This window comes from Danio aesculapii, chromosome 2 (assembly GCF_903798145.1).
Source record: "Danio aesculapii chromosome 2, fDanAes4.1, whole genome shotgun sequence".
Lineage (NCBI taxonomy): Eukaryota > Metazoa > Chordata > Actinopteri > Cypriniformes > Danionidae > Danio > Danio aesculapii.
In genome coordinates this window covers 58,667,679-58,684,574 of record NC_079436.1, presented here as the reverse complement: position 1 = coordinate 58,684,574, position 16,896 = coordinate 58,667,679, and the positions used below count along the sequence as shown (strand labels likewise).

At 39.8% G+C, this 16,896-nt stretch overlaps 1 protein-coding gene across 1 annotated transcript; it reads left to right on the top strand.

Annotated features, from left to right (window-relative positions):
• The first annotated feature begins 2,036 nt into the window (after positions 1-2,036).
• Positions 2,037-15,712, top strand: nectin4b (nectin cell adhesion molecule 4b). Its single transcript, XM_056470030.1, has 7 exons — positions 2,037-2,053; positions 2,783-2,934; positions 8,549-8,714; positions 11,778-11,853; positions 12,416-12,478; positions 13,368-13,556; positions 15,150-15,712. Exons 1-7 carry the CDS (start codon positions 2,037-2,039, stop codon positions 15,417-15,419), a joined length of 933 nt encoding a protein of 310 aa, XP_056326005.1. The 3' UTR covers positions 15,420-15,712.
• The last annotated feature ends 1,184 nt before the right edge of the window (positions 15,713-16,896 follow it).

Sequence of the window (16,896 nt, the reverse complement as noted above, 5' to 3'; positions counted from 1 at the left end):
CAGTGACTACATTTACATGGACATCAGTAATGGAATTACTTGCCTTAATCTGAATAAGACCATAATCTGATGGTGTTTACATGAGCTGCTGTTTGAATGTTGCTTTCATGATCCTGTTTTGCATGTTAAAGCACATAATTAATGTCATCGCGTCACCGATATCTACATTTCCTCTGGAGTTTCATGTAATTTAGGGTGTTCATGCTTAATTTGTGGACTTTAACTGCAGTTTGGCACTTTCACTTTCATTAAGGAGCATTTCCTGCATGCTCCTGTGACAAACCAGATATTGGATGTGAGGAACTGCTGGGAGAGTGTAGTTTTAATGGAAGTTGATACCACACGCTGTATGGGAGGGAAAAAAGCCTTCGTATTTCTCAGTTGAAACACAGCTGTGTGTGTGTGTGTGTGTGTGTGTGTGTGTGTGTGTGTATAGACTATCCAGTCACAAAATGTGTCAAATATTGCAGACCCAGTATGACTTTTGCTCAAGCTTATATACACTTGGTGACCCATGTCCCTTAAGCCACATGAATAAAACTGATTCCCAGTGGATACTCAGCTGTATTATGCTAGGCAGACGGGTCATTGTTAAAAACTGGAAATCTTCCAGTAGACCTCCGATTTTCGAATGGATCTCAGAGTTAGGACGAGTTGCAGCTTATGTAAAACTCTCCTATATTTACATGGAGGAATTTAAATTTATTTTGATAAATGGGGAAAATTTCTGCGACCCACAATGTTAGCAAACATGTAATGAGACGAAATAACAATTAAGGTTATGATATTAGCGACCCACCCCCACCCCCCCTTTTTTCTTTTTTATTTATCTTTTTTTTTCTTTTTTTAATTTCTCTTTTTATTTCTTTTTTTTTATTTCTCTTTTTTTATTTATCTTTTTTATTTTTAATTTCTCTTTTTCTTTATCTTTTCTTTTTTTATTTCTCTCTTTTTTTATCTTTTTTTAATTTACCTTTTTCTTTGTTTTTTTTATTTATCTTTTTCTTTCTTTTCTTTTTTTTATTTATCTTTTTTATTTATCTTTTTTATTTTTAATTTCTCTTTTTCTTTATCTTTTCTTTTTTTATTTCTCTCTTTTTTTATCTTTTTTTTAATTCACCTTTTTCTCTGTTTTTTTTATTTATCTTTTTCTTTCTTTTCTTTTTTTTATTTATCTTTTTTATTTTTAATTTCTCTTTTTCTTTATCTTTTCTTTTTTTATTTCTCTCTTTTTTATCTTTTTTTAATTTACCTTTTTCTCTGTTTTTTTTATTTATCTTTTTCTTTCTTTTCTTTTTTTTATTTATCTTTTTTATTTATCTTTTTTATTTTTAATTTCTCTTTTTCTTTATCTTTTCTTTTTTTATTTCTCTCTTTTTTTATCTTTTTTTTAATTCACCTTTTTCTCTGTTTTTTTTATTTATCTTTTTCTTTCTTTTCTTTTTTATTTCTCTTTTTTTTATTTCTTTTTTTTCTTTTTTTTTCTTTTTTGTTCTTTTATTTCTCTTTTTTAATTTCTCTTTTTTTATTTCTTTTTGTGTGTGTGTGTGTGTTCTGGTTTGGTTACTTTTGCAATTTATGTGATATTTATTTATTGAATTTATTTCTGTTGTATTGTTCTGCTTTTATGTTAATGCTCTGTGTTTGATATTCATCTGCATTATTTGAAATAAGAAAAATCAAAGTTCAAATAAAAAAAAAAGTGTCAAATCCTACACAACGGTAATAGTTTAAGGTTTTTACATGTTTACACTCGGAGAGCCGCATTTACAGCAGATCTTTCAGTCTATAATATTGTAGTGATGTTAACGTGCTGTAAACCTCAGTAACTTAGAAATCATTCTGACTAAGGTCTGTCTTTAAACACTGAAAGAGTACTGCTGACCATACGAACTAACTTTACCATCTGAATAAATAAACAAAGAGCACTGATCAACCACTTAACAAATCTGTAGAGACAAGACAATCAACACCAACTGGAGCCGCGGCTTTATTAAAAGGAGACGAGCGGCAAATCCAGATATTTGCATTTCCAGATGAGAAAAGCTCTCGGGTAAAGAATGATCCTTACTAACATATTTCTCCTGCTTGTTAGCAGACCACTGTAATCCACAGGTGAGTCCAGCTGAGCTCTCATAGTGGGGAAATGAAAACAAAACCTTTGCAGCACATTTATAAACACAACACTGACAGACCTTTGTCTCTGAACAATTCTTCTTCCACTTGTTTTAATTACGGTTGGCAACACAACGTGGCGTCTCTCTGAACACTGTACAGGTACAGTCTTCGAAGACATCACTCGTATTAATGAAGTTGCACCTCATACACAAAAGAGCGCGCTGATTGGTTTGAACCAAGTCTTTCTCATGAATGAATGCAGCACACTCAGAGACGTCATGATGTACTCGCCAGTACAGACAGCCAGTCTCCATGCTGGAATACACAGAAGGATCTAATCCCCGTGACGCAGCTTCAAAATTATTAAACCGCAAGAACGAATTTGCTCAAAATAACGCAAAAACACCCAATTTTCACTTTTTAACAGATATATGTGCCCTAATAGTGTTTATAGCAGCGTGGGACACACACACACACGTCCATCAATATCTCAAAACATGTGCTCTGGTGTTTCGTGACCCTTTAATATTAGACGTTATGTTTTTGGAGAATCTTAACTTCTCTATTAGTCCATGTGTCTATAAGAGCTTGTGTTTTTGCCTGTTTATTATGCGAATGACAATGCACTGACACTGTGTGTGTGTGTGTGTGTGTGTGTGTTCAGGAGTGATGGTGTGTTGCCATCAGGAGTGCTGGTCCAGAAGGACAGGCTGGTGTTTTCTCGCCCGCTGCAGCAGACAGATGAGGGTGTTTACGTCTGCAGGACACACAACAGTCTGGGAGTCGCCAAAGCGGAGTTCACACTGCAGATTGACAGTACGTGTCTCTAGGCCTGTCGTGATATCTATTGTTTTGCGTATGATATATTGCAATAAACATTGTCATTTTAGGACCATTTAATACAACTGATTATATAATGCCAGAATGACAATATAATAGCATCACAATGCAAGTCCACTCTTCCAGAGAACACCTAATATTTCATTTGTAAGAATATTTTATTTAATTATAGTCTTTTAACATCTTTAATAATGAGGCATTGGAATCAGAATGTGAAAACACACATCCTAAATGAATAAATAATAATAAATGTTAACACAAAAGTGCATGGTGAATAGTAACAGAGGCTGTGATATCTGCTACCAGATCTGTTTTCAGCTGTCAGACACCCACATGAGCAATACTATACAGGGTGGACCATTTATATGGATTCACATTAATAAAATGGGAACGGTTGGTGATAGTAACGTCCTGTTTGTGGCACATTAGTATATGTGAGGGGGCTCATGAAAGAATAAAGTTACGTTAAAACCAAGCACACCATTGTTTTTCTTGTGAAATTGCCAGTAAGTTTGACGTGTCACATGACCCTCTTCCTGTTGAAAAAAAAACAAAAGTTAGATCCAAGATGGCCGACTTAAAATGGCAACCTTGGTCACCACCCATCTTGAAAAGTTTGCCCCCTCACATATACTAATGTGCCACAAACAGGACGTTAATATCAACAACCATTCCCATTTTATTAAGGTGAATCCATATAAATGGCCCACCTTGTAGTATTGTATAGGAAATACTACAGTGTTTTTAACCATACTGACACTGAGTCTCCATGCTGCTCAGGGCAATCACCCATATTGCCCATGCCTAAATCTGCCACTGTGTGTTTGCACATGTTTGTGTATGTCTGAGAGTGCTTGTGTGTTTGCACATACATGTTTGTGCATATGTTTGTGTGTGTTGTGTCTGTATGCGTGTGTGTTTGTGTGTGTGTGTTTGCGCATATGTATTACGCATACTACGTCTGTATGTTTGTTAGTAGTTTGAGTGTGTGCGTGTCAGTGTGTTGTTTGCGCATGTCTGTGTTGTTTGCACATGTGTTTTGTGTTTGTGTGTGTTTGCGCATATGTATTACGCATACTACGTCTGTATGTTTGTTAGTAGTTTGAGTGTGTGCGTGTCAGTGTGTTGTTTGCGCATGTCTGTGTTGTTTGCACATGTGTTTTGTGTTTGTGTGTGTTTGCGCATATGTATTACGCATACTACGTCTGTATGTTTGTTAGTTTGAGTGTGTGCGTGTCAGTGTGTTTGCACATGTCTGTGTTTGCACATGTGTTTGTGTGTGTGTGCGTGTCTTAGTGTGTGTGTGTGTGTGTTTGCACATATGTATTACGCATACTACGTCTGTATGTGTGTTAGTAGTTTGAGTGTGTGCGTGTCAGTGTGTTGTTTGCGCATGTCTGTGTTGTTTGCACATGTGTTTTGTGTTTGTGTGTGTTTGCGCATATGTATTACGCATACTACGTCTGTATGTTTGTTAGTTTGAGTGTGTGCGTGTCAGTGTGTTGTTTGCACATGTCTGTGTTTGCACATGTGTTTGTGTGTGTGTGCGTGTCTTAGTGTGTGTGTGTGCGTGTTTGCACATATGTATTACGCATACTACGTCTGTATGTGTGTTAGTAGTTTGAGTGTGTGCGTGTCAGTGTGTTGTTTGCGCATGTCTGTGTTGTTTGCACATGTGTTTTGTGTTTGTGTGTGTTTGCGCATATGTATTACGCATACTACGTCTGTATGTGTGTTAGTAGTTTGAGTGTGTGCGTGTCAGTGTGTTGTTTGCGTATGTCTGTGTTGTTTGCACATGTGTTTTGTGTTTGTGTGTGTTTGCGCATATGTATTACGCATACTACGTCTGTATGTTTGTTAGTTTGAGTGTGTGCGTGTCAGTGTGTTGTTTGCGCATGTGTTTGTGCGTGTGCATGTCTGAGTGTTTGCACATATGTGTTTGTGCATATGTTTGTGTGTGTTGTGTCTGTATGCGTGTGTGCGTGTCTGAGAGTGTTTGTGTGTTTGCACATACTTGTTTGTCTGCATGTCAGAGTTTGTTAGTGTGTTGTATTTGTGCATGGGTGCGTGTGTGTGTGTTTGTGCATATGTATTAGGCATACTACGTCTGTATGTATGTTAGTAGTTGGAGTGTGTGTGCGTCAGTGTGTTTGTCGTTTGCACACGTGTTTGTGCATATGTTTGTGTGTGTGCGCGTGTCAGTGTTTGTGTGTCGTTTGTGTGATGTGTCTGTATGCGTGTAAGAGTGTTTGTTAGTGTGTTGCATTTGTGCATAGGTGTGCGTGTGTGTGTGTGTGTGTGTGTGTTTGCGCATATATTACGCATACTACGTCTGTATGTGGGTTAGTAGTTGGAGTGTGTGTGGGTGTCGGTGTGTTTGCGCATGTTAGTGCATATGTTTGTGTGTGTGTGTCTTTATGCGTGTGCGTGTCAGTGTTTGTGTGTGTGCGTGTTTGTGTGTTTGCACATACATGTTTGTGCATGTGTTGTGTCTGAATGCGTGTGTGCGTGTCTGAGAGTGTTTGTTAATGTGTTTGTGCATGGGTGTGTTTGTGTGTGTTTGCGCATATGTATTACGCATACTACGTGTGTATGTGTGTTAGTAGTTTGAGTGTGTTTGCGCATGTGTGTTTGCACATACGTGTTTGTTCATATATTTCTGTGTGCGTGTCAGTGTTTGTGTGTTTGCACATACGTGTTTGTGCGTATGTATGATTGTGTGTGTGTTGTGTGTGCGTGTCTGAGAGTGTTTGTGTGTTGTTTGCACAGGTTTGTGTCTGTGTGTGTGCGTTTGTGTGTTGTTTGTGCATGTGTTGTCTGAATGCGTGTGTGCGTGTCTGAGAGTGTTTGTTAGTGTTGTATTTGTGCATGGGTGTGTTTTGTGTGCATGTGTGTTTTATTTATTATGCATACTACGCCTGTATGCGTGTTAGTAGTTTGAGTGTGTGTTTGTGCATATGTGTGTGTGCGTGTCTGAGAGTGTTTGTTAGTGTTGTATTTGTGCATGGGTGTGTTTTGTGTGCATGTGTGTTTTATTTATTATGCATACTACGCCTGTATGTGTGTTAGTAGTTTGAGTGTGTGTTTGTGCATATGTGTGTGTGCGTGTCTGAGAGTGTTTGTTAGTGTGTTGTATTTGTGCATAGGTATGTGTGCGCGTGTTTGCGCATATGTATTACGCATACTACGTCTGTATGTTAGTTTTTTGTGTGTGTGCGTCAGTGTGTTGTTTGTGCATGAGTGTTGTTTGCACATACATTGTGTGTTCATGTTTGTGTGTGTGTCTTTATGCATCAGTAAAAATGACAAATCGTACCTCTTCATTAGGGGAAAACCAGCAGCAATCAAGAATGCATGATTATATATGGTCAATAAATGTGATTATAATGGAAGTCAATGGGGCAAAAACAGCCCCCAACATAACCAAAGGGGAGTCGATCTGAACAGTGGATTACTTTTATTTTTTTTTTTAAAGTATTTTCCTAAAATATGGGTCAAAAAAAGAGCTGACACCAAAAACCATCCCATTTGCTGAAACACAGAAAAAGCTGTGCCAAATTAAGACTCAAAATCAGCCCAGAGTGGATGAAAATGACCCAACAGCACACAAGGGTTAAACATAAGAATAATTAGATTGTTATCAGAGTTATTTTTGTATTAGACCTGTATTAAAGTGAACTCCGGTGTAAAAATAGACACACTCTGTCGGCGGCAGCAGGAAAAGAGCCTGAAATAAAGCGGATGTTTGATTGTGGAAATGTTCTGTTTGTGTGTTGTGACTGATCAGGTCATTTTCTCTGGTAGATTATTTCCACACAGCAGCAGCGCTTTTGACTTCCTCATAGTGGTTTTCACAATTATGTAAATTTAGCTTTTATTCTCAGCCAGCAGTGACTCTTAAACACTGCCTGCTTTCAGCGAAATACATGTTTTACTGCGTTTATTTACACCACAGTCATAACTCTGCTGCCTCCTTGTGGAGATAATGGGATATTTTAATATTATAATGCGTCTATTTTACATAATAATCAATTGTTAAATTAAAAACCAAACATTGCAGGCATACTTTACTGTTTAAATAATGATTTTTAAAAATTTAATTAAATTGTCCTCAAGAATTGTTCATACACACTGGCCACTTTATTAGGTACACCTTACTAGTACCGGGTTGGACCCTCTTTTGCCTTAACTGCCTCAATCCTTGGTGGTGTAGATTCAACATGGTACTGGAAATATTCCTCAGAGATTTTGCTCCATATTGACATGATAGCATCACACAGTTGCTACAGATTTGTCGGCTGCACATCCATGATGCCAATCTCCCGTTCCACCACATCCCAAAGGTACTCTATTGGATTGAGATCTGGTGACTGTGGAGGCCATTTGAGTACAGTGAACTCGTTGTCAGGTTCAGGAAACCAGTCTGAGATGATTGTCGCTTTATGACATGGTGCGTTATCCTGCTGGAAGTAGCCATCCGAAGATGGATACACTGTGCTCATAAAGGGATGGACATGGTCAGCAACAATACTCAGGTAGGCTGTGGTGTTGACACCATGCTCAATTGGTACTAATGGACCCAAAGAAAATCTCCCCCACATCATTACACCACCACCACCACCCTGAACCGCTGATACAAGGCAGGATGGATCCATGCTTTCATGTTGTTGATGCCAAATTCTGAGCCGAGCATCCGAATGTGGCAGCAGAAATGGAGACTCATCAGACCAGGCAACATTTCTCTAATCTTCTATTGTCCAGTTTTGGTGAGCCTGTGTCAATTGTAGCCTCAGTTTCCTGTTCTTAGCTGACAGGAGCGGCACCCGGTGTGGTCTTCTGCTGCTGTAGCCCATCCGCCTCAAGGTTGGACGTGTTGTGTGTTCAGAGATGCTCTTCTGCAGACCTCAGTTGTAACGAGTGCTTATTTGAGTTACTGTTGCCTTTCTATCAGCTGGAACCAGTCTGGCCATTCTCCTCTGACCTCTGGCATCAACAAGGCATTTGCGCCCACAGAACTGCCGCTCACTGGATATTTCCTCTTTGTCGGACCATTCTCTGTAAACCCTAGAGATGGTTGTGCGTGAAAATCCCAGTAGATCAGCAGTTTCTGAAATACTCAGAGCAGCCCGTCTGGCAGCAACAACCATGCCACGTTCAGAGTCTCTTAAATCCCCTTTCTTCCCCATTCTGATGCTCGCTTTGATCTGCAGCAGATCGTCTTGACCATGTCTACATGCCTAAATGCATTGAGCTGCTGCCATGTGCTTGGCTGATTAGACATATGCGTTAACGAGCAGTTGGACAGGTGTACCTAATAAAGTGGCCGGTGAGTGTATATGCAAATGAGGCATCAAATATGTACACCGTCATTTATAACTTTCAAACTAGGAATCTAAACATTGGATAAAGCAGGTTTAAAATCAGCATTTGATTTAGACAGCAACAATAATAATTGTATTTAATAATTTGATTTATTATTATTCTCTATCAACACAAATCACTTGGTATTTCTTAACGGATCATCTGTCACACACTACACAGTAGTTGTGCATTATTAATTGTGTGTGTGTGTGTGTGTGTGTGTGTTCAGCTGTTCGCAGTGAGTTCTCCATCAGTTCGTCACACACTCTCCTCATCGTGATTGGAGCGGCTTCTGCGGGTGTTTTAGTGTTATTTGTGGTCTTTGCCATAATCTACATCAACTGCAACCTGAGCCGCAAGAACCGCAAGCTGAAGAGAGCTCTGAGCGCCAGAACGTGAGTTTGGACACGCATCACAAACACACACATCACACATGCACATATTTACTCAGACATATACACGCTCGCACATACCTGTTCAAAATGCAGGATATACAGATTATACATCTATTCAGCTCCACTCAGAAAATACATAAGGGATGTTTAATTGTATCTTTTGTTAATGTATTGTGTTTACTGTTAAATTTGATGCGGATGTGTGAACCATAGACTGTAAAAGATATGGACGTAGTATCTGTGACGTCACCTACAGGTTTCTGAAAAACACAAATGAAGCAACAAGTGGGCGGGGTCAACCGGCGGCATTTTGTGTGTGCGTCATCGCTCCAATTGGGGGGGTAACCAAATAAGGGCAAAGAGGCGGAGCATGAGCGGAGCTACAGACGCCTGCTAGCATTTTGCTTAGACAGGCTTTCCTATGGGAGAAATGCTTAATACTCCATTACCCGCGACTCGTTTGTGTTCTGACCACATGTGCTTGGCTGTACACTATATCAATAAAGTGTTTAGACTTTTAAAAACACTGCTGTAATACATTGACCCACCAATCATTGTTTTTATGACGTTTTTCTATGGGAGGAATTACTTCCAAACACTTCAGATATAGTCTGTGTTTGTAAATGCTGGGCTGTTGATGAAATCCAGCCATAAAACCGTATGACAACACTTCAGATGACTGTATTAGAGCCTATAGTTAATCAATCTGTCAGATTCTGGAGTGCATTACAGCTCTAAAGAAAAATTTAAATGATAAATAATGTTAAATAAGACAGATACATTTATAGAGATGGTATATACGTGTATAACTTCACTCACCTGGGAAATAGAGGCCAAGTGAATGGTTTGTGAGCACAATTAAGTGCACACAGCATCCCATATCATCTGATAATTGTAGGAAATAATCCCAAAAGGTGACTGACAGTGTAAAGCCACATGAAAAAACACAAAAATACGATGAATATGGCGAGTTTAGCAGGTAATCAGCCAGATTCAGCTGAGGTGAAGTGACGGCGACCAGCGAGACCTAGCTGTCACTCAAGTGACCACGCCCTTAATTATGCAAACTTAATATAACTTAATATAAACGAAACAGATGAGTTATAAAAAAATTCACCCCCTCACAGTCGTCATGAAGGGTAATATTAGCTATATGAACCACAATCGTTCTTTATACCAGGCTGTAAACACCGTTATTTTCTGCTGTAAAGTTGGCCATTCTAACAGTGTGGTCAATAGAAATCTGCTCTATTATGGAGCAGGACTAGTGGAATTTCCATGAATTGCAGTGTCAGTTCCTCTCGTATTTGCTTCAAGAGAGAGCAGGTTTGAACAAACACAGAGATGCTAAAGTGTGTGAGAGAAAGAGCATGACATGATCCATATATGCTCAATGATGGACCTTCTGATTCTAGGGGTATTTTGTGGAGTAATAAACAAGGTTATTATAGTTAACGAAAACGAACGAAAAAACGAAAACTAAAATGTTACGTAATTGTGGTTAACTGAAATAAAAATAAAAACAAGAGTTTTTCCAAAAAACTAGAACTAACTGAAACTGTATTGTGTACATACAAAACTAACTAAAATTATAGCAAAAACCTCCTTCGTTTTCGTATTTGTAAATGTATTTGATACATAATCTTACTATGCGCCTTTTAGAAGTAAATCTATTTACTCCGCGCTGCAGGTGTCTGACCTGTACCGCACCTCAGAATCTGTAGTTCTTCTGCCATTGGCCAGATAGAGTCGGGTCTCCTCCAGTCATCCTCGCTGTTGCTCCCGCGACAAAAACAACGAGTGGACATCACAGCAGCACTGTGACAGCATTAAATACAGAGATTTAAAACTATTACTTTAACACGTTTATGCCCAATAATGGGTTTTATCTCTGTATCGCGATCGCGAATGAATAATTTTAACCGGATCTTCCAAGTGAACCGGTTGAACTAGTTCACCTAATCGAACTGAATCATTTGAAACGAATCGCGTCTCCAGTAAGCACTCGTCCACAAACTACTTACTTTTTACCAAGCCTAATACCCCCTCTAACTCTAAAATATCCAATATAATACTCTTATTCAGTTATTAGAACAGTGACGTTACACTAAGATCAAATGTGAGAAGCGGTTAACCGACAAAACTGCGCATGCGTGATTCAGTGAACCGAGCACAAACAGTACATGACAACCTGCTGTGACTGAACTAAACTTCAACAACTGCAGCGCGGGTAAACCGAGGGCTTAAATGAGAGGATCTTAAGTGAAAAAACTTAAGTTTATTTCATAAAAGAAAATCGTAATAGAGTTTAAATAGGTGAATGCTTCAGTTGTGTTGCAAAACTTTACTGTAAGACATTTTTCAGATCATGGTGATGTTTTTATTGACTGAAATTACTTTTGCTGACTACATAATGTTGAGGCCTAACATCCGCGATAAATATCTGAACTTCCCATCTTGTGGGCTGTTGTATTTGAGTTTGAGGATGTGTAGATGATGGTAGTGGTAGATGATATTGTTCATGTGTCCTCTAAACACAGGTTTCAGATAATGTATTGCTGAGTTTTTAATATACAACATTTATTCTGTTGATTTTGAATCTTGCACCTAACAAATATCCTTACTTAGAAAAACTAATACTAAAACTAAACTAAAACTGAGTCATTTCAAAATATAGAAACTAATACAAACTAGTAAATCTGCCTCTAAAACTAATTAAAACTAACTAAACTTGAAAACAAAAAGTCTAAACGAAATTGAAACTAAAACTAATGAAAAACAATATTATTAATATTATTATTAATATTATAATAATATTATAACCTTGGTAATAAATGAGCTCATAAAACCATTTCTAGAGATTTATTTGAACTTACCGAAGCCATAAACCTGTGATGTAGATATCAGAAAACATTTTAACTTGATAAACCAATGCAGTGTATGGCACCTTTAAACAGTTTTTAAAGCAGATTTTTTTTACATCCTCCTGTTCTGAAACGTGTGTGTGTGTGTGTGTGTGTGTGTGTGTGTGTGTGTGTGTGTGTGTGTGTGTGTGTGTGTCAGGGAGGAGATGCTCAGTCTGTCGCGGCAGGTGTCCATGAGGAGACTGGACTCCATCAACTGTGACCCCAGAGCGCAGGTACATCAATATTAACATTCCTGACTCAATACAACCTGCAGCCATCAGTAGATTCTCTAGCACATTAAATGCATATAAAACACCTGCTGTTGTTAGATTAGATTCAACTTTATTATCAACACAATGAAAACTAAAACCTATCAAACTTTGGGTAATATTCACAGATGGATACGTTTCTTTATATCTAAATAAAGATATCAAATTAATATTCAGCATTATTATTAACTCCTATTATCATTTAATCTGATGCAAAAATCATGTTAAATTAGTGTTTTTGTTTTGAGGAGAATCCTTTATGTGAATAAGAGGACAAAAAGATGAGTGTTCATAATTGGCATGGAAATATTGTCAATATATGCATCCATATTTTTAAGTCATATCACTTGTGTCCTGTATTTTGTAAGCTAAAATAGCCTCATTTATGTGGCATTACATGTTTATTTTGCATGAAACTCTTCTACTAATAAATGCTTTAATAGGTGCATGTTTATGCTGTTAAATGTTTACTGTGTACAAAAGGAGACATGGAGTAATGCATTATGACTGTTGCTGATGTTTGCAGACGGAGGAGAGTTCACTGAGCCGCATGGACAGCGGCATGAAGAACAGCGCTTTATCAGTGGAGGTGTGTTTAGTGCGTTCCAGCGTGTGTGTGTGTGTGATGTATATGACAGGACTGGTAGATTTGACTGAACATCGTCTTACGTGTGTGTGTGTTTGTGCATGCGTGTGTTTGTTTGCATGTATGCATGCGTCTGTGTGTGTGTGTGTGTTTGTGTGTGTGTTTGTGTGTGTGTGTGTGTGTGTGTGTGTGTGTGTGTTTGTGTGTGCGTGAATGCAAGTGTTTGTGAATGTGTGTGTCTGCATGCGTGTTCTTGCGTGCATGTGTGTGCACACATTTGCTTGTGTGTGTGCGCGTGTGTTTGTTTGCGTGTGTGTGTGTGTGCGCATTTGTGCATGTGTTTGCAAGTGCGCATTTGTCCATGCGTGTTCGTGTGTGTGTGCGCGTGCGTATGCATGTGTGTGCTTGCTTTTTTGTGTGCATGCATGTGCTTGTGTCAGTGTGTGTGTGTGTGTGTGTGTGTGTGTGTGTCTGCATGTGTGTGTGTGTGTGTGTGTGTGTGTGTCTGCATGTGTTTGTGTGTGCGTATGTGTGTGTTTGCTTGCTTGTGTTTGTGTGCGTGTGCGTGTGTTTGTGCTTGTGTGTATGCGGGCTTGTGCTTGCTTGTGTGGGTTTTGTGCATGTTTGCGTGTGTGTGTGTGTGTGTGTGTGTGTGTGTAGGCATGTGTGTCTTGTATTCCTAGCTGACCAATGTCCCCACAAGTATAGCAATACCTGTAAATTTTGAACTTGTTTTCATTTCATTTGTACTTTAACGACATCAATTAAACAAAGATATATTTTATATATTTATTTCTTTATAACCTAGAGCAATAATTCATATATATATAGAGAGAGAGAGAGAGAGAGAAAAAAGTGTGTGTTTATTAATCAGTGTTGTGTGTCTCTACAGGATCGCTCGCTGCTCGGTGATGTGAGATGCCGACAGGGAGATGGAGAGTTCGACAGTCTCGGTCGACCAGCGATCTACACCTCGTACCGACCCGAACGCCAGAGTAAAAAACTGCGAGAAATCGAGGAGGAGAGAAACGAGCGCAGACGCAGAGTCGAGTCCTTCGTGCGCTCCAGCAACATGTCTCTGGTGAGAGTACAAATACACTAAAGGATCAAAATCCCGCCAAATGTACTGTGGGATCATTGCGTTCACATTGTGATGGCCACTCCCCCTTGGTCTAATTGGCTAGCTGTCAATCTCAACTAGTGAACCAATAGCCGCGTTTCCACTATCGCGCCTAAAGCGAGCAAGCCAGGGTGAGCCAAGGCCAGTCGCGTTTCCACTATCACTTCCGGGGCGTAATCGGGCCAAAGCGGGGCTTCCTTGGGGGCCAGCGTCCGGCCTTTTTCGGCCCGCCGAATACCTTGGGCCAAGGAGGGCCAACTGGGGCTTCGGGGCGGGGTTACGTACAAAGGCGGAGTTTTCCTGTCAGGTAAAGAGGAGACAAGATGCTTTCTTCCCTTACATTTGTTTTGCTATCGCACTTGATCAACTCACTAAGCAGAAGAAAAAATGGATAGCAGACAGTACTGGCATGTGTTTTATTTATTTGAGGCATTTAGACATTTTGCTTAAAAGCACACATGCATATGATGTTTTCCCTCACAAAAAGTGTTGATACTTTTGTGCTTCAGAGACTTGACCAACTTTATGACTTCCTCTAAAGGTGTTCTTATAAACAATATTAAACAAAACACGACATGAAAAATCATATGGTAAAGTCACCAACTAACTAACGTTTTATCAAACTGCACCACAAAGTAAACACTTCTCTAAGTGTTCACTAACGTTACCTTTTTAACTAAAACGCTGATCCTAAAACAATACATGTGACGTCAGCCATGTGGCGCACACATGCCCTACGAAGGGGCTACTTTTGAGTGTTCCTTTTTACTTTTAACTTCCGGCTCATCAGGTACATATTTATCGGTCACGCTTTCCGGTAAGAGGACAGAACAAGTGTGCCATACAGAGAGGTGCCGACAGCCAAAATCTGTGTTCGAAGTAAATGCCGCCGAACTCGAATGTCCTTATCCAGGGATCGCTGTCTGGCCTTACACTAACAGACCACAAACAGTAAAAAAGCAATCGCTTCGGTGTTCTCCATCTTCCAGCTCTCGTAGTGATGCCAGGTTGTGTTTGTGGTTATAATTTGAGTTTTTTGTTCCCGCTGAAGTGGGCGGGTTGTATGACGGGTTGTGTGACGTTTGATTCGGGGGACGTTCTGGGGGCGGTGTTTGCTTGACGCACTGCGAGCAACTAGCGCGACAGTGGAAACGCGACATGATTTCGGCCTCATTTCTCAACCTCCCGGGCTATTGGCCTGGCCTGGCCCGATTAAAGCCCTGGCACGCACTGGCCCGATAGTGGAAATGCGGCTAATGATGATGCTGAAGCCTAGCTGTGATTTAAATAAAACTGATTGCATCTTTTGGAAACGCAAGAGCACAATGTGGGAACAAGAGCGAAGGGGAAAACACACACACACACACCAAAATACACACACACACACCAAACATTCAAATACAAGAGTGTGTTTGGGTGTTTCCCAGTACTGGGTTGCAGATGGAAGGGCATCCGCTGTGTAAAACATTTGCTGGAATAGTTGGTGGTTCATTCCGCTGTGGCAACCTCTGATAATAAAGGGACTAAACCCAAATTAATATGAATGTGTTTCAGGACTCGGGTCTGCGGGATCAGTGTTCTCCTCCTGCGTCTGTGAGCTCGGGTCCGACCGCAGAAGCCAACGGCGACGGCTGGAAACGCGGATCTCGCAGAGAGATTCACCGAGTGGAGCGAGAGAGAGACAGACTCCCAGAAGGAGAAGAGGAAAACCCTGCGCTGATGTCTGAAACCGCCTCCAACTACTTCCAGTGCAGTAACATCGGACTGGTGCCTAAAAACGCTATCAACGGTGGCGGGAAACACCTGCACGGACAGGTCATCTGACGGACACACACTCTGACAATAACACACACTCTTTATTCTGACGATATTATACACTCGTATAAACCTGCGTGACTGCTTTTTAAACCCTTTCCACATGAACATGGGTATTTTTAAAACCGCAGTTTTCTTTTCTACGCGGCTTTGCTGTTCGTCCACACAGAAACGCAGCGTCAGGTGACGTACTAAACTTTCTGAAAACTCCAGCCAGGGTGATTATTTTCAGAATCTACCGGTCCAGTGTGGTCGTGTGGATGCTACAACTGCAGTTTGATGTGTGTGTGTGTGTGTGTGTGTGTGTGTGTGTGGCATTTCTCCTCTCTGATTGGCCAACACAGCTGGAAAGATGCAAATAGGGCGAATTCAGCACGTTCACAGCGAATGCATTAGTTTGCATTGTATTAACTCGCCTCTGTTCTCACGTTTGCATTGGATTGTGCGCAGTTTACTAGCAAAAATACTTTAATTTTGCATTTGGTGTGAATTCAGAAGTGTCATTATCGCCCCCTGTTGGTTCAGTTTGCCTTTAACATGCATCGCAGTGTGTTTTTGCACTCATGTGACCAAATTAATTTTTTTAAATAACGAACGCACGGAAAACTGATTATAAAAATAGCTGTGTGCATGTGGACACCTTAGGTTAAGTTACTTTATTTGTACCTAAGGTTGATTTGTTTTGCAGTCAAGAGTCCTCATTCATGACACAATACAACACAAGACTCGCTTATAGTAAAACGTTAGCATCAAATGCATCGCATATTTCACGTTGTTTGCACTGTGGGACTGTAATCCACCTCTGTTCTCATGTTTGCATTGACTTGTATGCAGTTTACTCGTAAAAAAGAAAATACTTCTGTGTTTATTGTGATTTAGTGTTGTCATGATACTGGAATTTGGTACCAATAGGTGCTGCAATTTTAAAAACATCCCGCTAACATTTGAGCGCTATTGACTTTTACGGCCAATCAGTTTTGTTTGGTGAACTCTGTCCTGTGAAATCACATCACGTGACTGCATGAGACCAATCGAAGATCAAAACATGTCCTCTCTGGACAGGAAATATGAACCAATTGCTTGCTTATTTTTAATGTCTAATCGTCTTGTGTAATCCCGCCCCTTTTTGCAGCGGCGTACGACAGAATTTTGCATGCTCAAACTCTAGTGTGACTGCGGCATAAGTGTGATCCCTGCATAAAGGCTTTTATCGCCCCCTGTTGGTTCGACGTGCCCTTAACATGCATCAGTGCGTTTTTGCCTTTTCGCGTGGACGGAGACATACGAAAGCATGGAAAACGGTTTATAAAAATACCCGTGTACGTGTGGACATGGCCTTAGGTAACTAAAACTCTAGACATACTATAAAAATGTAATTCAAAATATTAATGAAAACTACTTAGAATATGAATGACACTAGAATAATGTTGGTTCATGTTAAAACGTTTGATGTTAAATGTATTATTGAACGCCGAATGAACACTTA